The sequence below is a fragment of the Struthio camelus genome, chromosome 1 (genome assembly GCF_040807025.1).
Source record: "Struthio camelus isolate bStrCam1 chromosome 1, bStrCam1.hap1, whole genome shotgun sequence".
NCBI lineage: Eukaryota > Metazoa > Chordata > Aves > Struthioniformes > Struthionidae > Struthio > Struthio camelus.
Genome location: NC_090942.1, coordinates 141,368,229 through 141,390,003, shown reverse-complemented (window position 1 = coordinate 141,390,003; position 21,775 = coordinate 141,368,229). Strand labels below are relative to the sequence as shown.

The 21,775-nt window shown below is 42.5% G+C and overlaps 1 protein-coding gene across 3 annotated transcripts in view; it reads left to right on the top strand.

The window, feature by feature from the left end:
* Positions 1–5,199: 5,199 nt before the first annotated feature.
* FRMPD4 (FERM and PDZ domain containing 4) overlaps positions 5,200–21,775 on the top strand; it is a 321,689-nt gene continuing 305,113 nt past the window's right edge. For all 3 annotated transcript variants that reach the window (XM_068920597.1, XM_068920586.1, XM_068920605.1), the window contains exon 1: positions 5,200–5,741. In XM_068920597.1, coding sequence (XP_068776698.1) covers positions 5,701–5,741 — 41 coding nt within the window. In that variant the 5' untranslated portion in view covers positions 5,200–5,700. The remainder of the gene's footprint in view (positions 5,742–21,775) is intronic.

Here is a 21,775-nt window from a genome sequence, read left to right as displayed (position 1 = left end):
TCAAATGATGCTAAAACACATGCTTAACTTTGTAGGTGGTTCAAGTTATGCTTCAAACTAAGTGATGCCATGAATAGGGCTGAAAAGTGTGTGTTAAAGGTTCTCCCGAATGGGGTCTTTCATCAGTAAAAGATAACTCTGTTCAATAACTCTTTTCTCTCCATATTGTGTTTTGAATATTTCATACTTATGCATTATAGAAAAATGAATCCTTTTTTATGAAGACCTGTCTATTTTAAAAGAACTGATGCTTTAGTATTGTCTTATTCATTGAAGCAGAAAATATTACTGTCTTTATTTTGGCTAAGGTCCCATTCCTTAACTTAGTTTTGTCTGTGTGTTGCAACATATGAAAGCAATTTTTTTAATATCAGGTTCAACATGCTGTAAGACTTTTCAGTTCATAACAGCAACCAGTAGTTTTTGTTCACTATCTCTTTGAAATAACCTGCTGGTGTAGCTTTAACTGTGTGTGCCTCGCTTCAGAAAAATGGTTGCACCAGTTGTGGAATCCTTGCTTATCTTGTTCCATGCAATGCAATGTCTTTTAGGCTGCTGTTTAATAAACAGCATAATGCTGAAATGTACTAACTTTACCATCCTCTGGACTTCTTTGTTTCCTAAATGGCAACAAATAAAATAATCTTATCTGCTATTATTTAAATTTTCAATTATTTATGATTTAATTTTGACTTTCTGTGTGATATCACATCTACTGCACTAAATTATGTAACAAAAATGAAACCTTTAGAGCTTAACAGTTTGCATGAGTCATTAAAAAAATTATGCCTGATAAAACTCTATTCAATAAAACTGCCAAAACTGATGTGTAGAAGCTGGGTGTATAGATTCCAGGAGAGCAGAAAGACTTCCTGATAAGGCTGTAAATGCAGACACAGAGAAAATCTGTAACTGTTACAGTATTTTCATATAGACACGTATACTGTATGGATAATAACCACTGGGATAAACAAATCATTTCTAAAAAGATCCATGTTTTGAAGCTTCAAAGCTGAAAAAATGAATATAATGGTTTGAAATACAAGTAGATCAGAAAACTACTACAGAACGTACTGGCGTTGCACAGTCATAAACAATTATCTCTATCAATAACATTCAGTAAGTACCAGACTACAATGTCAAAATGGTATCTTTCCTTGAAACTTCAGGTTTCGATAGCAGCTCTGTACTAACATCTCATTAACCAATGGCTTTTTTTATCACACTCCTTTAAACATTTATGCCATTTGGATATGAATAATATCATCAAGCACTATGAAAAAAATCATGGAACCTTCAGTTGTTATCTCAGGAAATAAATTATCATTATAACCTGATGAGTTAAAAGCCATCCTAAAGGTGAAATACAGTGCTTTTAAGTATCTCTTTGAGATTCCAAATCACTAAAAAAAAAAAAGACTAGTCTTAAAAAAATTGTAGAGGTAGATTTTTAACTGAGAGGAAAATTTTTGAGACCTCCAAAAGTATTAAAATGAATAAGTGGACTTCAGTCATTTCCAGAGGTTTCATTTTATGTCTTTGGTGTGAGATTTTACCTGACGTCCTTTAAATTATCTAGGATCAAATCGTACTGAAGCAAATGTAGTAAAATGAACATTACTGGTGAAGCTGCAGGGCTAAAAAAGTTTGTGCAGTATGGTAGCCAGGAGAGTCCAACTCATATTTTTCTTTGAGCATTCAGTACCTCCGAATGAAGAAAGAAAAATCCCAAAAATACAGCAACACACAAACAAACGGCTTTTGATCTCATTCATAAAGATATTTACATCCCATCTTCACAGCATTTTCCCTAGGACCCAAGGAATTTAGATGTCTGAAAAAATTAATAGTTTTTAGAGTGATTTAATTAGTTTTATGTTATTAATAGTATGCCAAAACATTCCTACATACATTACGTCTGTCACTTTCTTTAGAACAAAGAGCATTATAAAATAAGGCAGACTCCCTTTTCTATAAATGAAACTATAGGTGAAACTGCCATACTACATGAAATTATGGCTTTTACTGGCCCATGATCTACAGTAGGATATCTATGATTACAGAAAACATTAGTATTAAGTGTCCTAATTGAATTACTTCAGCCAAAAGTAATAAAAAGGTCATAGTATACCATAACAAAGCATCCTCAAAAATAGAGACTTAGAATTCTACTCTAAAAAAAAAAACATTCAGTCAGGAATTGATGTCAAATTCCTGGTTTAAGATTAGGAACTTCATGTTCAATTATTGTTTGTTACTGAGATACTAAATACACGTTGTTCTGCTGTCTTGAGCTGTCTGTTCTCATTCAGAGTTTACATGTACCTTTGTCACCCACAAATGGGTTTTATCTGACCTAAATTTAGGCATCTAGAAGACAGGCCTCTAGTCAAAGGTAGGAACCTAGGGCCTCCTCTCCACTGGAGTTGACAGAGAAAATAGAGCATCTCCAAAGGGCAATTCATGTCACTTTTTTTAGAATGAGATGTGTTGGAGTGATAGGTGCCTGTCCGCCACAGAGACAGGGAATGACTAACTGAGGCTGGAACCCCGATTTTTGGTAGTTAGTGAGAAGAATCCCACACCAGTGACAAAAAAAGTACATATGTTTGCAAGAGTTCAGTCATGGCATTGTCTAGTTGACATATCCTGCAAAGGAAGGCATAATACCAAAATATGATCATTTACAGATGATAGCTCCAAAACCAGTTCAAACTACATGTATTAATTGATGTTTACTCATGAAACAGACAGAACAACGTCCTCCACCTTGCTTCTCCGGGTTGGCAGGTTCTATCATTTTCCTACAGCTGAGATAGCTTTATACATGGTTGCTGTGACACCAGAGCCCAAAGAACCATGAACTGAAGTGTTGTGATTGATATTCCAATCTCCACCCCCACGCGTGTTTCCCACCTAGCACAGATCCAGAAAGCTTCCAGTATTTAGCACAGTTGGAACAAGTATACTTGTTTGGGTTCTCTGCTCATGTCTGCACATCTGGGAATAAGACTCCTGTGATTTTGCTACTAATGGATCTCCAGGGTATCGGCTGTCCCAACAGTATCTCCACAGCCATTCTGGACAATTTGTACGGTTGCAACGATTTCCACTCAGGAAAACAAAAATATCAAAGTAATTATAATCATAGCAATAGTTCATCTATCTCTTTGGAATGCCAAGGCAAGAGAGAAAAATAATTTCAGTTCAGCTTCGAATTGTAATGACTTTCTGTTAAGCCCAGTCATTTTGGGTACTGCATCCTCTGTTTATCACACTGATACATTTATAAACAGCAGTCTTTTCATCCCTAGTCTTTGTTTTGCTAGGCTAAGCTCTTTCAGCCTCTTCTCGTAAGGCACACTTCGCTACCTTTAACATTTTTAGTATTTTCCTGCACCTGCTTTCATTTTTCTCAAACACACTTCCTGAATGAGCTGAGTACAGCATTTCTGGTCAGATCTTATGCTGTCCGCTTTTCTGTCTCTACTGGAAATACCTCAGTCGATGCATCCTAGGATCATATTTGCCGTTTCACCAGAAGACCTTGAAAGTATAGAAATGCTACAGAACCCTTAAAACATCTTCACTTCTCTGGCTCTCACTCCTACGCTTTGAGGCACCATTGTGTGTTAGGCCTTGGAATGTAAAGTACTTAAGATAGGGGACCTTGTTTATACAGAGCATATGTGCCTAATTTTATATATGGTATATCATTTCATCAGCATCAGTTTGCTTTGTAGGATCTTGGCCTATCTCCTTAGTCTATAAATAAATAATGACAGTTTTATAAATAACGCAGTTTCTAACCAGCTGAAACTGTGTTATTTTTGTAACTTTTGTCAATCAATAGAGCAATGTGAATGACAGGCAAAGGTTCTGCCGTTTTAAAAAATCTGGTATAACAATAAATAAATATAGTTGCACGTAAGACCCACATAAATATTTTGATGTACTAGCATAAAGTACTTCATACAGTATTTCAGAATATGCACAAAGCATTTACATCTATGGTAGGTCTGCAAGTGTTTTTAGCTGGCTGTTTAATGTTCTCCAAGTGTAAATAGATAATCAATCATTCTTTGTTATTGTTTTAAAGAATAGTTTGAAACTTGATGCACAGTGAGTGTTCGTACTGCCTGTTCTTTTTGTTCCCTTATCAATAAAAGCTTTAATATTAAAAAAATTGCATTGTTTTCTTCTAGCTGCTAGAGTCTACATATTGGCCTCTATTGTCATTTCTGAAATTTTTGGTTGCTGAGACAGTTTAGGTGCAAGCCTCCAAAGGAGACAGAAACTGTGGGAAGTAAAGAGCGTATGAATCTGTTTAGCAAATGAAGACACATATAAACACACTTTATTGTGAAGAGGAGAATATGCATTCCCATGCTGAGAATTATTGTACCGTAGTGTAGAGCTTCGAAGCACATCTATATGTGAAAACGAATTTGAATTTCTCCAAGCTCCTGTCCTGCTCACTCACAGGAAGCTTACGGACAGCAGTTAAACTCCAGTCCCTATTTTGAAGCTTTATGCAGGGCAAAAGCACAAGAAAACATTGTCTCCTTGTGTTCTTGTGAACGTCAGGACGTCAGCTACACCATTTTCCCACAGAACATGGGATGAGGAACGCTTAGCTATGTTGTCATGACTCAGCCTTGCAGCGCTCCTGTCACAACTAGGAGGACTCCTTTCCTCAAAATCTCTTACATGGCATGGATAAAGAAGCCACGGGATGGTGACAACCTCCTCTGGCGACAGCAGGGCAGTGAATTTGCCACCGTGTTGCCGGTCAGTGGTCCATGGTTGAGGAACATCTCAAGGAGGCCACCAGGGCTTCCCTCTGCCCCAGGGGGAAGTATGGCAGGACAGCGAGGCACGATCGCTGGGGAGAGATCCTCAGTGGTGGAAGAGGGCTGTCCGGTTCCCCCAACTTTTGCTTTCGGGATCTGGGCAGCAGGCTTCTAGCAAAGGACCAGGGTGCTTCTCCCCGGCTGGGGAGGGGCCTTCTCCCCCTCGCCGGGCCTGCCTGCCTGCCCGCCCGCCCCAACAGAGAGGAGCCTCCAGCCCGGCCTAGCTCCCCTCGGCGGCCGGCCAGGCCCCTCGGCCCGCTGCCGGCGGCCGCAGCGCCGCCTCGGGCGGGAGCCAACGGGCGGCGGGAGCCAACGGGCAGCCGCCGCCTGCGCGCTGCGCTCCCCCACAGGAGGGGGAGACATTGCCGGCGAGAGGAGAAACTCCCCCTCTCCACCTTGCTGATTGCCCCCCCTCCTCCCTCTCCCCCGCACCCCGCCGCTCTTCTCCGCCTTCCTCCAGCGGGGATACGGCAAAGAGGCAGCGGGCGGCGGAGCGCGGCCGCCTCCCTCTCAGCCTGCCGGTGCGCGGAGCGGCGGGCGCCCGGGCTGGCGGCCACACCGCCCTCCTCATGCCTTCGGTTACCCCGGGGAGGGGGCAGGGGAGGCAGCGCGAGAAGCGGGGGAGGGCTGCGCGCAGATGAATGCTGCTCCTGCGAGATGCTGCACGCCCAGCTCCCAGCCGGAGGCGGGTAGCAGCCTCCGCCGCCGGCTCCTGCCTTTGCAAGGGCTGTTGCTGCCACTGGACGCAACCTTCTCCCCGATATGGAGCTGCTGCTGCTGCTGCTGCCGCCACCGCTGCTGCTGGAGTGAGTGAGTGAGTGACGGGCAGAGCTGGCCGGCTGCATGGATGGATGTATTTAGCTTTGTGAAGATTGGGAAGCTCTCCGGGTAGGTGCTCGGCGCTGCCCGTGCCCGTGCCCGGCGGGGGCGGGAGGTTGCGGGGGGCTGCCGACCCCGGGGCGCTCAACTTCCCTGGCGCCGGGGCGGAGGTCTCGGGGTCGGGCTGCGGGTTTTCAGCGCTTGCCGCCCCGGCACCTGCGGAGGGTCACGCCGGTGGCTCTGTGTCGTTGGGTTGTTCCCCTCTGCCCCCATCTTAAAAGACAATAAACGTGGTCCCGCGGCTGGTGCTTCTTGCCGCGGCGCAGCTGGGGTTACCGGGAGCGCTGGCCGTGGTGAAACGGTCAGAGCAGAACTGTTTGGGAAACGCAGAAGCGGCGGCGAGAGCCGGGACCGGGCTGGGGCGGGTTGGGGAAGCAGGCGCTGCCTCCCTGAGGCCGCCGGCGGGTGAGGTGCGGGGGGCGGCGGTTAGCGGCGGTTAACGGTCGCCGAGGGCGCGCGCTGCCGGGGGTGGGGGCGGCGGCCAACTTGTGAGGGCGCGGGGCACCGCCTCGCGGCGGCGGCGGCTCCCTGCCCCGCGCCTCGGCCCTCCCGCCCCCCGACTCCGCGCCCGGCGATATTTTTAGAGAAGTGGTGAAATCATCGTCAGCTCTTTAAGCGCTGCCCCTCTGCCTCTTCGCATGATAGGTGCTGGGGAGCAAGCGGGTTTGGCGTCTGCCATCCCTCGCTGGCTAGGCATGCACTTTTTTGTTGCTGGAACGGGTGTGAGGCGTGGACTTTTTGTTGCTGAAATGGGTGTTTAATGAGGATGTCTTTCCCTTTTCGAATAAGTCTTCCTTTTAATAGCCTCCGAGTGCTGGTCTCTGTCTGCAGACTGTTGCGTTCGCAGCTAGTTGCCAGGCCTAAGGCTACGTAGATGGACAAAGAAGCGCAGTAGCCTCTATTAAAAATGTTTTCAGTGTAGGTAAACACAATTGGAGGTAACACGTCTCAATAACGTGGGAAATCACACTTTATCTCAAAGATACTGTATAAAAGTGCTCGAGTTGCAAGATTTTTCTTTTTTTCTTTTTCTGTGTGTGTGGATAATCCTCCTAAAGGATTTAGCTTTGATCACAGTAACTAGGAGTGTTCTGAATTCTTACGATTCAGTGCTTAGGACACCATAGTTACCATATCCATTTCTGTTTATGAAGCATAGACTGAAATTGGATGTTGTACAAAAAGGAGAAAGGCCTTGTTAAAGAAATACAAAAGGCAGCTTGCTTCAGTGACGTTCAGATAGGGAACTTGTCAAAATGACAGATGGTCTTTAAAAACAAATATTGCATGGCTGGAAGTTGTAGAATGCCACAGGTGCAAGCCTAGCCTTTATCCCCCAAATTTCCCACCATTGCACCTGGCTGTGATTACAGCTCCACTTGTGGCAATGCCTGCGCAGAACAGCTGCTGTCATTCAAGTACATCATTGTCTCATCCTGCTCAGAGCAATTTTACATGATGTGACGGCTAAAACACTAGTGGCCTGCTCAGCTTTCTTTGATTCGTGTTTCCAGCTGATGCCACTAGAGCTGCAACAGCAGTAACTACAGTGGAAACTTCGAGGAGAGGGAAAATATGCTAGCATAGATAAGGAGCAGGTCATGTAGTATGATTTTTTTTTTCCAGATATATTGAATTGCTGGGCTGCTTCTATTTATTTAAGAGCAGAGTTTTAAAGCCCCCCATCCCCTCAAACCTTCATGTTTCATATTTGTCACGCCTGAGTTAAAATCAAAGGGAGAGAAAGGGATGTGCTGTATGGAAATATTATTAAGTCAGGAACATGGGAGTTTTTAGATCTATTTTAAGATTCAATCTTAAATATTTTTTTGGTATGTACACTATCTGTTGACTTTCCACAGCCTCAAAGATGCAGATGTTACCATTCCTGAGATTTGTATTTAGATAAAGGCAAATCATAGTATTTCACTGGAAAACCTGAAAATTCTTTCTGCAATTAAATCACAAGTTTCAAGGCTTGTATCAAGCTTCATTTGATTCAAGGATATGAAGTTTGTGTATTCAGGGACTGAGTTCATCTTCTAGACTGCAGTAAATCATTTCTGTACCGAGCTACTCTTTTTGTTTCTGAATTTCTGGTTGTTAAATGACCATAATAGTTTACATGGGACTTTACTTTGCTGTTTCCTAGGTAACAGCTAGGTATCTGTTCCAATTTTATGAGCACTTCGTGGAGCAGCCACGTTCCAGTATAAACCCCATTTTTAATCCCTCTATAAGTCTGGGTTGAAAAACTAGTTTGCCTGGAAATGCTGATTCTTCCCTTGCTGTTAGAAGGAAGATTTTTTTTTTTAAAGAAAGATAGGATAAATGGATCTTGACTGAGAGTGTGATCTTTCAGGCAGATTACATGCATAAAGTTGTTGAGCGCTTGGCTGCTACTGAATATTTTTAAGCCTTTCAGTCATTTTTTTTTTTTAATTTGCTGTGAGTTCGGAGCTTCTCATTTTAGTCTGCAAGTCAGCCATTAGAATTACAGTCTGCTGCCTTGATTCTGCAGGCAGTGGCAAGAATATGCCACTACTTATGCATGGCTACTGGAAGGGATACTTCTTAAAGTCACGGTGTAATTTTAGCAGATGTGATGAGAACTTAAAATCTGCCTTGAACACTATAAGAAGAATTCTTCAGTTGCAATCTAGAATCGGCCTGAGGTGGGACATAAACTCTTAAAAAGTGGCAACTTGGTATAACATTTTACTAGGAATTAGTTTCTTATGTTTAAATGCAGGTTTTGTCTCTAGGCATGTTACCTGTTCACCACACCTCTTGCTGTTTTTTATGGCACCTGTGTGTGTAGGGTCTTTTAGAGACCCTCACTCCTGCAACTACCTGCTTCAACAGTCATCCACAATTGCTGGGTGAGTGGAGAATGTAGACACAATCTAGAGAAGGGATGCACTCAGAAACGTGAGAGCAGAATTATCTTACGATATAGATACAATCCATGATGGGTAGTAGCTTTAGCAACGCTTGTGTGTATGTACCTATAAGAAGAGGCCTTTGTAGGTCTGTCATACTGTGTAGTGTGCATCAAATGTAGATGCTTCTTGATGAAGTTTCTGTTGATTTCTGAGAAGCTGAGATATCCAGCTGACGTTGAAAACAAAAATATTCTATAAAAATACTGATTACGCTTTCATTAACATCTCTTCTCTCCCACCTCCCTTCTTGGAAACTCACTGATCTCGTAATACTCTGAAAAATAATTATTTTAGTGTAATTCTTGTGTGGTCATTCTCTGAAAAAAAAAAATAAACTCCTGCTCTTGCAATGAATTTACAAGCATAGAAAATGATGGAGAAGTCTTGTTAATGGATCAGTAAGTACTCTGATGCGTCGTGGTACAAGATGTGAATATGTTTGTACTGTGGGCTGCATAAGCATGTGTGGTGTGATAGTGTCTGTTATTTGAAGGGGAGGATTATTAGAAAAGATAAAAGCGTACATAAAAATTGCCATGTTTAGTTGCATCAGAAGTCTGTCTTGCCCACTATTCTTTGTTAATTGCTTTTAGCAGCTGCTTGGGGAAAGAGCAGAAATAGAACAAGAGTAGAGTGATAATTCTTTAGTGTAGGTATTAGGAGTGGAGGAATAATGGAACTGCTGTGCTGAACATGAGATGGAACCTTTTCAAATCTATGTAAACCTGCATAAAGGGCAAAATACCAAGTTTCTAGTCTATACTGGACAGTTGAACTACGAAACAATAGGTCAGACAAACAAAGAGGGGTTAGCAAGGGTTTAAGCTTGTATTTGAAGAACATGTTTCTAGTTAGACAATCTATTTGCCAGAGATGAATGTTTCCTTGATGTCTGTAGAGATCTATTCTGTTTCTGAGCTTTCATAATAAAACAGAAAACTTTCATATGGAAGGATGACTATCTGGATGCAGCCTGATGTGACCAGGTGAGGTAGTGGCCCTCCGGAGTTGGGACAGATAGCTCCAGTGCCCCTGCTATTGTTCTGCTGAATAACATTAGATAGACAGTAACAAGATTGTCCACGTGTGAAGCTGGCAGTTTGTAAGCTGTAACAACACTGATGGAGGCGGGGTGGTAAGCCTATGTCACACAGCTACCATTCTTGGAGAAATGCTGAGCTGATGTAAGGCATTTGTCACAGGAAAGGGAGCCTTCCAGAAAGAAGGCTGGAGTATGGGCTAGGGAAGCAGACATCTGCTCTACCTCATGGTAGCAGTTAGAAGTATAATAGAGGAGAGTTAACCCCATATCACAAATAGGAAGCTACCGTTAGCAAGACTTGCGTCTGTCCTTACTGGTGATATAAAGCTCTGGTATGCGCTATGTAAATTTATCATACTCGGATCTTTAGTTGTCTGCTGAAGTTTTGCATTTCCATGCATTATTGTTGAGTTTAAATGCATTTCATAGAAACTGGCTGTGAATAGCCATATTCCTGGTGTATCTCATAGAATCCGCTTAACAAAAAAAACCCAAAGCCCTGCAAGCTGTTCTTCTTGCTGAGCACTCAGATATCTCTTCTTTCCTATGAATATACTATACCTGGAGCTGGATTCCTAACTGAGGTAGAAACCTCCTAAAAGGCCCGTTTCATTGGGATTGCTGTGGATAAATCTTGCATTCTCATCTTTTGTGCTTATCTTCCTATAGCTGGGCCTCTGTAATCAGGAAGGTTGACTAGCTACTTGCTCTAATAGTTGTACTTTTGTGTTCTTCTAGCTTATAAAAGTGAAGCAAGTCTAAAAGCTTGCAATGAATCTCTTTTTCTTATTGTCTAGTTTTGTAGCCTTTGCAGCCCTGTGATTGGCTCGTCTCCAGGAATTCTCTGTTGATGTCCTGCTGAGCTGATGTAAAAGGTCCTCTCCTAGGTCTAAGAAACCAGAAACTGTTTTGGTAGTTTTGGAACGTTAGGCCCTGGTTTTACAGGGAACGAGGTTGCTGGGCTTCAGGATCTGGTTACTTGTAGGTGGCCAAACAAGTGTACGTTTTGCAGCTTTAAGGTTCCCAGATAAATCACACTGTCTATTATTTGATGTTAAAGCAATTTGAGAAGATTTCAGGATGCTTATCTATAGTTTGACCAATTACTTTTAAATGGTATTTTTCTTTACCTGTGACTTCCCTGGTCATGTCTTTATTTTGCATTAGAGTTTAAAAAGCCACCTTAATGGAAACTCAATTAATAATATACTTAGGTTACTGAAGCTATTTTATGTACAATATTTAGAATAATTTTTACTGGTGCTTTTTGGAATGACAATATTGTAGCTGCAAGTTACTTTCAGTATTTACAAATGAATGTATCATTAAAAAAGCCTATGATTATCTTTCTTATGCTCAGAGGAAGTAATTTAATTCTCTAAAGGATTTTATTATACTGGGTGATAATTCAAATAACCATGAATTCATTTCACCTTTCTTTCTTGAGAGGACTGTGTTATGTTTAGTGAAATATTTGACTAATCATATTAATATGAGAGCTTTACCTTATATTTTATTATTTATCTATTTTGTTAGCTGACACATATAATAAAGATATGTGTTAGTGTGTATGATGTTAGTAATGTTATATGTCATAATAACTTCAGTAGTTCAGAGATTTATCAAAACTGCTCCTTATGTTATGAATTGTTGCAAACTTGTAGAATGACCAGTGAATAATGATGCAAGTCTGTTACACATGTATGCTGTCTCAGTGTTGTTTGCCTAGTGGAACAATGCGTGGAAGATGTGTTCTGTGTGATGTACGTGGTCCATAAGTTAGTTTCTTTCTTGAAGGTTTTGAGAAAGCAAGACATGCAAAACCAAACTACACAAGTACCTATTACATGTTTTCATTTTCTCCTCTTCCCCTAATAATTACTAAAAAAGGTGGAATAACTCTGAAAATGGATGCTCTGTTTTCAGAGGAGTCATAGCTTGTGCAGGATCAGTATAATATTTTAATTTCTAGAGAGATCAGTCTTCTATTTGCTTTTGTTTTTTTTGGAGTACTTTAATCTATGATGTGAAATTCTGAGTGATGTAGTTGAATCAAGAATCTAATGATAATTTCCTTATTATCATAACCTGCACCGTTGTTTCCACACGTGCGTGTTTAACTTAATCTGGGCGTTAGCATTTTCATATAGTTTGAGAAGTTGTATAGAGAAAGTTGATTTTTCTATAGTGGTCACAAGGCACCAGGAAAACCTTGAGGGTTTTTGTTATTTTTGTTTAGATTTTTTTTTTGAGAAGTCTGTTCATCTTGCTGTCACTCTGAAAATTCATGTGAAAAATTGCACTTAAATTGAAACAATTTCTTGACCATGAAAGTAATGCAAAATGAGGATATGTTTCTGTAGTTCATAACATTCTCGGTTGCTGTGAAAATGCAACAAACTAACTGTAGAAGATACAGACTTTGACCTGAGATAATAAATAGGTAATACATGCAGGCAGCTCTACTGATGATGTAGCAGAGAGAGGCTGTTTTATTGCTATTGACAGTATTTTCAAGTGGATATATCAGTGTATCACAACTTAGCATCCAATTGTTGTAAAGGCGAGTTGAGAAAACTCACATGTGAGCTAACATCACTTGTAAAATGAACCATCAGCCAAGAAGACTGTAACTGTTGAAGAAATAATGCACAAAATCGGATTTGAAAGGAAAAGCTCATCTTGGGTTCCCATCATGCTCAAGTAGTTCTGTTAAACAAGATGAGACTTTCCGTATACATGAAGTTACTCACGTGTGTGACTGTTGCCACTTGCTCTGTTTGAATTCATGCTAAGATGGAAGAGAGTTTTGTGCTGATAAGGTATTAATGTTGAAATATTGTAGAGATGTGCCTTGATTAGGCAGAGACTTAGGAAGAGACTTCTGATAGTACTGAGCTGTACTTAAAAGCTGCTTTTTGTAATCATGAGCTATTGTGATTAAAGTTTACTGAAATACCTTGAAGAAATTTGAACTAAATAGTTGCACATTTATTGAAGGTATGCTTTTGAAAGACTCTGTGAGACTCTGATAGTTATTCCACTGATTTAAAATGAAGTAAATAACAGTAACAACAGCATAAATTTCAGTAATCACACATTCAAATCCTAGTGAGATCTAGACAACTTACATTCTAAACATGTGTATAAATACACTGTAACCAGAAATGGAAAGTACTCTGGACCTAGGAAGCCTCTCCTACCTAAGTCAAGACCTATTTTTGTAGAAGTCTCTAACGTGGTCTTTTAGTGTAGAGTCTATAGAAACTCCTTTTGATAAGTTTTGATAAGAATTCTATTATCATAAGAGCATTGTGAGTGAGTATTGAATGGAAGTTTTCTCGTTTTCTGTATTACAAAGTCATTGAGGGGAATTGCCAGGTATTGTCTTTAGGATATCTTGCAGGATCTTGAGAATCAAGGCTAAAGGGGGGATTTAAACAATAAAAAAGATGGTGAAGAAAAAAAGGGAGTATTTGACTGTGTGTTAAAATTGGGTTTTGAGAATGAATCTGTTTTTGATCTTGTGGTTCTCAATAGAATTATTTTTTACTCTGCTTGAAATTTTTGAAACTTTAAGGGAAGGAGACTTGGGAGACATTGGAATGTATTAGGACCTTTTAAAAAGATATCTATGTGCAGTGGTAAGTATCTGTGTGTGCATTAATGGAAACTGCCTAGTGGTTTGCATTAACAGTCAAAAGGGCCAAGGAGGTATCACTTCTGTTCTTCAGAATTTAATTCTGTATATGTACAGTTTTTTAAGGGGTGGGGGAAAGAGTGTATACTTACTGAAAATACCCTTGTTTTCTTTTACAGTAAGCCATTGCATGATTCACAGTGTGCTCCTAGTAGGAAGAGAATATGAAAATTATTTGTAAATTTTAGAAATATTGATTGTATCCCATTTAAGATGAAGATTTTCTAGGTGTTTTGGCATGATTTAGTTTTTTGTTGTTCAAATGAACTGCCAGCCTTTTTAATGTAAGTGCTTACATGTTTATATCAAACACTTTTCCAGTGTTATGCAGCTCATAAGGTTTGCTTACTTTGCTTATAGATTTTGCAGTTTCACTGTTTGTTTGTAATCTTGAATTTGTGATTATATTACTCTGGATTTGGCAGTACTCATATTTTTAGAGAGCAAAATGCCCGTTATTCTATGGCAGTAAATGCCAACAGAAGCGGTAGCAGTTGCACCAACCATGTAGAACAAACTAGGCATATGTTACAAATCTGACACTCATTTATTTCACTTGTGTCCTGTATTTGGCTGAAACAGTGCACTAGAGAACTGAAGGAAAAATCTGGAAGTAGCCCCTTATCAAAGAGAATTATGGGAGCTGGGATGTCTCTTATTTACCTGAAAGCCTCAGCAATGGCACCAAGCTTCAGCTTGCTCTGACTATCAAAAGCCTGATTTTCTTGAAGCATATATATTGTAATATGAGCTGTAAGAAGAGTGGAGATTGTAGTCACACAGAGGAGCTCTCCCAAATGGTGCTAAAGTTCAAATTTTTATTTGCTTGTGATGTTAATCCTTTTACCCACAAAAACTGAAAGTTGTCAAGAGCCCCTTTAAAGCCTTGCTCTACTCATGCGGTTTAACAATGTAATACATAGCAGGTGGTAAAACTTCAGAAAAGTCAAGTGTCTCTTGCTCTTACTAAGTGTGGCATAACTAATAAAGTCAAAGTGCGGGTTACTCATTCAGCTAGAAAGGATCAAAATTTACATGCAAGTTTTTTTGACTGATATTAGGTTATAACGTAAAAGTATCAGCTTCCCCCCCTCCCCCCACTTGTTGGTTAACATCTTTTGGAGTTTACAAAATGTTAATGTTTATCTTTGAAGAAAAATAATTTTTCCAAGGAGAGAGGCAGACATTAAGTTAACTCATTAATTTGGCTATCTGCCTAGGTTTTTGCTTTGCGTTCCTTATTTTGTTATCTGTCATGTTTACCAGGTGTGTATTTTCCTCTATCAGGGCATTACAGTAAAGAGGGATAGAGAGGAATTGCACATGAGGAATGTTCTGTACTTCAGTCTTTTGCTTTGAGGACATGGTGAGTAGGGGCTTGAGTATATAATAGGGGAGGAGTGGCAAAGAGAGGAAGACGGAAGAAACTGGAGAAAGCAAGTTGATGAATGTTCTATTGAACAAGGGTGTATTTGTAGTGAGTGAATTGAAGTACTTGCTCCAGACAAGCTGATCTTTATGTGAAGATGAACTTGCATTGTTGACTAGATAGGTGTTTATTTGCTCCATAAGGCTGGTGGAATTAATTGCTTAGATGTGCTGTAACCTGTGTGACTGCTATTAACAAAAAACAGGAATTATGTCTGGAATTACAACAGAAAGAGCATTTTCCTGGTCTTCAGTTTCTTCTTGGAACTTTTTTTCTCTATTGGGTCTGTGGTGATTGAGGTGGAACTGGCTCATGGCATGAAATAAGGTAATCCCTGTTTCCCTGTGCATTTGATACATTGGGAGATACTGCGATCAATAAGGTGATTTTTCACAGGTTGAGGCTCATCCCCTGCACTCCAGGTTTGATGGGCTCTGTGATCCTCCCCCCCCAAATGTAGAAAATCTGACCCCCCCCCCAAAAAAAAAAAAGGCATTTTTATCCTTTCTGTGGGGAAAAATTAGGAGGACGCCCTGGCACTCAAACAATATGAGGGTGTACTTCAATAATCTAGTCAAACTGATCTAACAGCTGATGCCAGATGGCCCTGTGAAACTGTGGGGTCTAACCTCCTCTTCTTTCTGCTGTTTCCCTTCTCCCCTGAGTTATTCTCTACAGCCCTTTTCTTACATCTTACCTCACAGTGAGTAACTTCAGGGACCAAAACCAGTGGAAAGTTTTTTATGAGTATGTTCTTTTCTGCTGATCTAGATCTCTGAATTGCCCTGTTCAAGACAGAGAAGCGATAGGAACATGTGGCTGGGATAGCAAGATAGTTGGAAGAGGAGGAGGAAAAGCAGGGCTTTTGGCATCTGATCAGCTCTGTTATGTTGTAAAACTGCACCCCGAGAGGTATGACTTGGTAGTAGGAACTGCTGCAGGAGATTATGGAGATAGAGACCACCATTCAGTTGCCTCTGGAACTGGGGGAGGGGTTAGGTGAGAACCGAACACTGGAGAGGATGTGAGAAGAGGGAGGTATCCTAGAGAACCTGGATAAGAGGGAGGGAGGAACTGCTTCAGCCCCTCTGAAATTCCACAGATCTTCCCTGGGTCCTCTGGCTTCCCCATCCTCTTCCTCTCACGTGCAACTCTCCTGCTTCAGAGCCTGTTCTGCTGCTGAGGAGTAATTCATGATTTGCCTGGGCATCTGAGTGTCTAAGCGCTAAGTAAGGCTTTCACATATCTTGCACATCCTGATGTATCCAGGTATTTCACCCCTCCTCCAGTTCCATATAGTCTGAAAAAACTGTCTTCCTTTTAGTGGAAAGTATTCTAAAAAGCACATTTCTCTTAATATTTTCATTTTATTACGCAGGAGGGGAGAGAAGTTGTTCAAGGGATTAATTCATATTGTAAAGGAACTTTCCAGGAAAAATGGGGGAGATGATTTTTTTTTTTCTTTTTTATAGTTGCCTGATGAACATGCGTACATTCATAGCAGTAAGCTTGGGGTTATATCCTTTTCATGTACATGTTTTCCAGGTTCTGGAAGCAGTCTAATGAGATAAAAGGGTTCTTTTCAAGGGCTTTTGTATTTCTGAACTCAGAAAGACATCTTACAGAGGTTACTATAGTTTGTCTATACTGCTTCTGAAACCACAGGAAATAACTGGAAAGTATTAATGGCTTGCTTTCCTTATGTTCTCCATTTCACAGAATGGTTTAGGTTAGAAGGGACCTCTGGAGATCATCTAGTCCAACCTCAGCAGGGTCCTCTAGAGCATATTTCCCAGGGTCACATCCAGGCGGGTTTTGAATATCTCCAGGGAAGGAGACTCCACAATCTCTCTGGGCAACCTGTGCCAGTGCTCTGTCACCCTCCCAGGAAAGAAATTTTTCCTCAGGTTCAGATGGAACTGCCTGTGGTTCAGTTTGTGCCCGTTGCCTCTTGTCCTGTTGCTGGGCACCACGGAGAAGAGTCTGGCCCCATCCTCTTGACACCCTCCCTGTAGATACTTTTACACACTGATGAGATCCCCCCTCAGTCTTCTCTTCTCCAGGCTCAACAGGCCCAGCTCTCTCAGCCTTTCTTCAGAGGAGAGATGCTCCAGTCCCCTCATCATCTTTGTAGCCCTCCGCTGGACTCACTCCAGGAGTGCCATGTCTCTCTTGTACTGGGGAGCCTGGAATTGGACACAGTACTCCAGGGGAGGCCTCACCAGGGCTGAGGAGAGGGGCAGGATCCCCTCCCTCCACTTGCTCGCAACACTCGGCCTCATGCACCCCAGGATCCCATTGGCCTTCTTGGCCACAGGGGCACACTGCTGCCTCATGCTTGACTTGTTGTCCACCAGCACTCCCAGGTGCTTCTCGGCAGAGCTGCTTTCCAGCAGGTCAACCCCCAGCCTGTCCTCATGCCTGGGGTTATTCCTGCCCAGGTGCAGGACCCTGCACTCGCCTTGGTGGAACTTCAGGAGGTTCCTCTCTGCCCAGCTCTCCAGCCTGTCCAGTTCCCTCGGAAGGGCAGCACAGCCCCCTGGTGTGTCAGCCCCTCCCCCCAGTTTAGTAGCATCAGCAAACTTGCTGAGGAGAGTGCACTCTGTCCCTTCCTCCAGGTCATCAGTGAATACGCTGAACATGACTGGACCCAGCACTGACCCCTGGAGGACACCGCTAGCTACAGGCCTCTACTAGACTCTGCACCATTGACCACAACCCTCTGAGCTCGGCCATCCAGCCAGTTCTCAATCCACCTCACCATCCACTCATCCAACCCACACTTCCGAGCTTACCTACGAGGATGTGATGGGAGACAGTGTCAAAAGCCTTGCTGAAGACCAGGGAGACAACATCCACTGCTCTCCCCTCATCTACCCAGCCAGTCATTCCATCCTAGAAGGCTATCAGATTGGTCAAGCATGATTTGCCTTTGGTGAATCCATGCTGACTCCTCCTGATCACCTTCTCGTCCTCCATGTGCTTAGTGAGGACCTCCAGGAGGAGCTGTTCCATCACCTTTCCAGGGAGGGAGATAAGACTAAGGCAGTCTTATCCAGAGGTGCCAGTCCTCAGGCACCTCTCCTGATCTCCAGGACCTTTCCAAGATGATGGAGAGTGGCCTAGCGATGACATCCACCAGCTCCCTCAGCACTCGTGGGTGCATCCCATTGGGGCCCATGGATTTGTGGATGTCAAGTTTGGACAAATGATCTCCAACCTGATTCTCCTCGACCAAGGGAGAGTCTTCCTTTCTGCAGCCCTCCTCTCTTGTCCCCAGGGTCTGGAATTCCTGAGGACTGGCCTTAACAGCAAAGACTGAAGCAAAGGCAGCATTCAATAACTCTGCCTCCTCTGTATCCTTTGTTACCAGGGCACCCGCCCCATTCAGCAGCAGGCCCATGTTTTCCCTAGTCTTCCTTTTGCTGTTGATGTATCGGAAGAACCCCTTCTTGCTGTCCTTGACATTCCTTGCCGGATTTAATTCCAAATGGGCCTTAGCCTTCCTTGTCGCATCCCTGCACGCTCTGACAACGTCCCTGTATTCCTCCCAAGTGGCCTGTCCCCTTTGCCACATTCTGTACACTTCCTCCTTCTGTTGGAGTTCTGCATGGAGGAGCAAGGAACTCCTGGCAAGTCTCCTGCCTGCTTTGCTGGATTTCTTCCTCAGAGGGATGCACTGCTCTTGAGCCTGGAGGAAGTGATGCTTGAATATTAACCAGCTTTCTTGGACCCCTCTTCCTTCCAGGGCCCTACCCCAGGAGATTCCCCTAAGTAGGTCCCTCAAGAGGCCAAAGTCAGCTCTCCTCAAGTCCAGCGTTGCAATCCTACTCGTTGCCCTGCTCCCTCCTCGTAGGATCCTGAACTCCACCATCTCATGGTCACTGCAGCCAAGGCTGCCCCCAACCTTCACCTCTCCAACTAGACCTTCTTTGTTTGTTAGTACAAGGTCTAGCAGCGCACCTCTCCTTGTTGGCATCTCTACCACCTGGGTCAAGAAATTATCATCAGTGTTCTGCAGGAACCTCTTGGACTGCTTGTGCCTAGCTGTGCTGTCTTCCCAGCAGATGTCAGGGTGCTTGAAGTCTCCCATGAGAACCAGGGCCTGTGAGCGTGAGGCTACTTCCAGCTGTCTGTAGAAGGCCTCATCGATGACTTCCTCCTGGTCAGGTGGCCTGTAGTAAACCCCCACAACAGTGTCACCCATGCCAGCCTGCCCTTTAATCCTTACCCATAGGCTCTCAACTTGCTCTTCATCCACCCCGAGGCAGAGCTCCACACATTCTAGTTGCTCCCTCACATAAAGGGCAGCTCCACCACCTCGCCTTCCTGGCCTGTCTTTCCTAAAAAGCACGTAGCCATCCATGACAGCATCCCAGTCATGTGAGCTCTCCCACCATGTCTCTGGAACTGCAATGAGATCATGGCCCTGCGACCGCACACAGATCTCTAACTCTTCCTGCTTATTCCCCATGCTGCGCGCATTGGTATACAGGCATTTCAGAGAGCCAGTCGAGCATGCAAGCTTCCCAGGAGAGGTGCAAGAGGATCCTCCATAGCCACGTCCCATGCTGTCTCCCCTAGCTGTATGCACCCGCTGGAGGCCTCCTGACTGGAGCGGTGTTTTACTGACTCCCCTGTCACTGTACCACTCCCCTTCCCCCATCTTGCCTAGTTTAAAGCCCTCCTTACCAGGCTGGCCGATCTGTTGGGAAAGGCACGCGTGCCCTGCTTGGTAAGGTGGATCCCATCTCTCCCCATCAGCTGTTGATCTTCAAACAGGGTCCCATGGTCATAGAAACCAAAGCCCTGTTGCCAACACCAGCGGCACAGCCAGTTGTTAACTTGGAAAACTCGTCTACTCCTCCTCCTCCCGTTCTTTCCCCTCACAGGCAAGATTGAGGAGAAAACGACCTGGGCTCCTGGTCCCTAACCACCAGAGCTCTGAAGTCCGGTCTGATGGTTTCCAGTTTGCCTTTCGTGTCATTAGCGCCCACATGGAAGAGCAGCAGAGGGTAGTAGTCCGATGCATGGACCAGCCTTGGCAGTCTTTCCATGACATCTCTTATTCGAGCTCCTGAAAAGTTGAAAAGCTGAAAAGTCTTAAAGCTGCATTTATTAGCATGATTTTTTTAATTCCTCTTTGGAAAATGTGGCTTTCTCTTTGTTAACAGAACTGGGACGCATAAATGTTTTGTGAACTTCAAGGAGTTTCCATATGGCAATTTTTCTATTTCTTCTTACATCTCCTAGTATTCCTTGCATCATACAATAGCTATATTGCTATTGCACTTTTGCAGCCCGTTCCTTGTCTGTCACTTCTATATTTTGAAATGTTTACCTGTTGACTCTTAAATTGATGCCACTGAAAGTATGGGCTAGAGAGGTAGTGATTACAGGAATGTTGAAAAATACATTGCATCATTCTAAAGAACAACAATATCTGATGTTACAAAATAAAAAAGAAATCTACTTTTCTAGATAGCTAGCATAGTGCATCTGGATGACTAGTATTTAGTATCTCTTAAAGAAGACCACTTTAGAAGTAATATTATTGCAATATAGACATTAGTATACAAGCCTGTTTTGCTTTATTCAAAGTTCCTGGTTCAAAGACTACCAATATCGGTATTTTTCATCTTAATATTCTGTTGATGGATGCTATATATTTTGCATACGTGTTGACTGAAGACAAGCAGTTTTTTCCAAGCGAAACCTTAAGTTTATTATTATTCTCTTTTGATGCCTTTTGTAGACTTTAAGATGTTGTGACAGGGCTTGCTCAGATCGGATATTCTGAAAGGCAGTGGAAATGGCAGTGTGGGAAGTTGGTAGAGTCTGTGCTCCTTTTTTGCCCTATTGGATTAACCTTTTCCATCATGTCTGGGTATACTACCTGTGGTGGTGATTGTTTAATAGATTTAATGGTAGCCTGCTATGTAAAGGGTAGAGGAGGAACTTCTCGGTCTTGTAGTTGCAAATACAAGCTTCAGCCTTTATCTCAACAAATGTGCTTTGTTTTTATTTAAATAAATACGTAGTTGTTGATTTGTGTTTTGATTTGTTCTGTAAAGCTCAGCTTGACCTCATAGTGTTCTGTGACCTTGAAGTGAATAGACTGAGTTGTATGCTTTTGGAAAGGTTTCCCTTTCATTTATGTTCATTAGCCATTAATGTTAGAGTTAATTCTATTTTTTCATGTTACATTATGCTTCTCAAAAACTGAAATTTAGTTTTTGCATTAAATTTTAAAATATTTCTTTCATAGGACAAAATAAAGCAGCATTAGTTTTGTTTTTCAAATAGTTCATAGTTCAGTCCTGCAGTGAGCAGCATTCTAATTTCAAGGCACAATACCTGTCTTACTGTGCGTGGTCTCAAAATGGCTGAAATTGATTTTAGCTGCGTAAAATATTACTGGATCAACATATTTACCAAGCGATGCTGGTAACAGCTGACATTTTTTCTATCTAGTGTTCAAAAACTCTTTTTTCAGCTCTAATCATAATGGAAAGCAAAAAAAAATTGTCTTTTTTTTGTTATGGTTTTCTGCTTTATTTTCTCCCCCCGACCCATTCCTTCTTTAATTAGTTTTCTACTCAAGCAGCTTTCATACACTAGATCCCCTTTTTCATTATGAATACATAATACTGACTTGTGAGTTGTCATGATTGCTTGGCAATACTGCCAGGTGTGTGGGTGTGTGCGCGTGCAGGCATGTGGGGCTTGGTAGGTGGTGCTGTGGCCACAAAAAGACGCGTGTTGCACCAGAAATTTGTTTTTTAGTATTAAATAATTCAATATTCTGTTTTTTAAAGGGGGGGAAAATGAGCTGGTTTGTACTTTCCTTTATTTATGCTTATGTTCAGGGAAGAGCAGGTTTGAGCATTAACAGACTCACTGCTGGTTCTGCCTTTAGTATTTAGT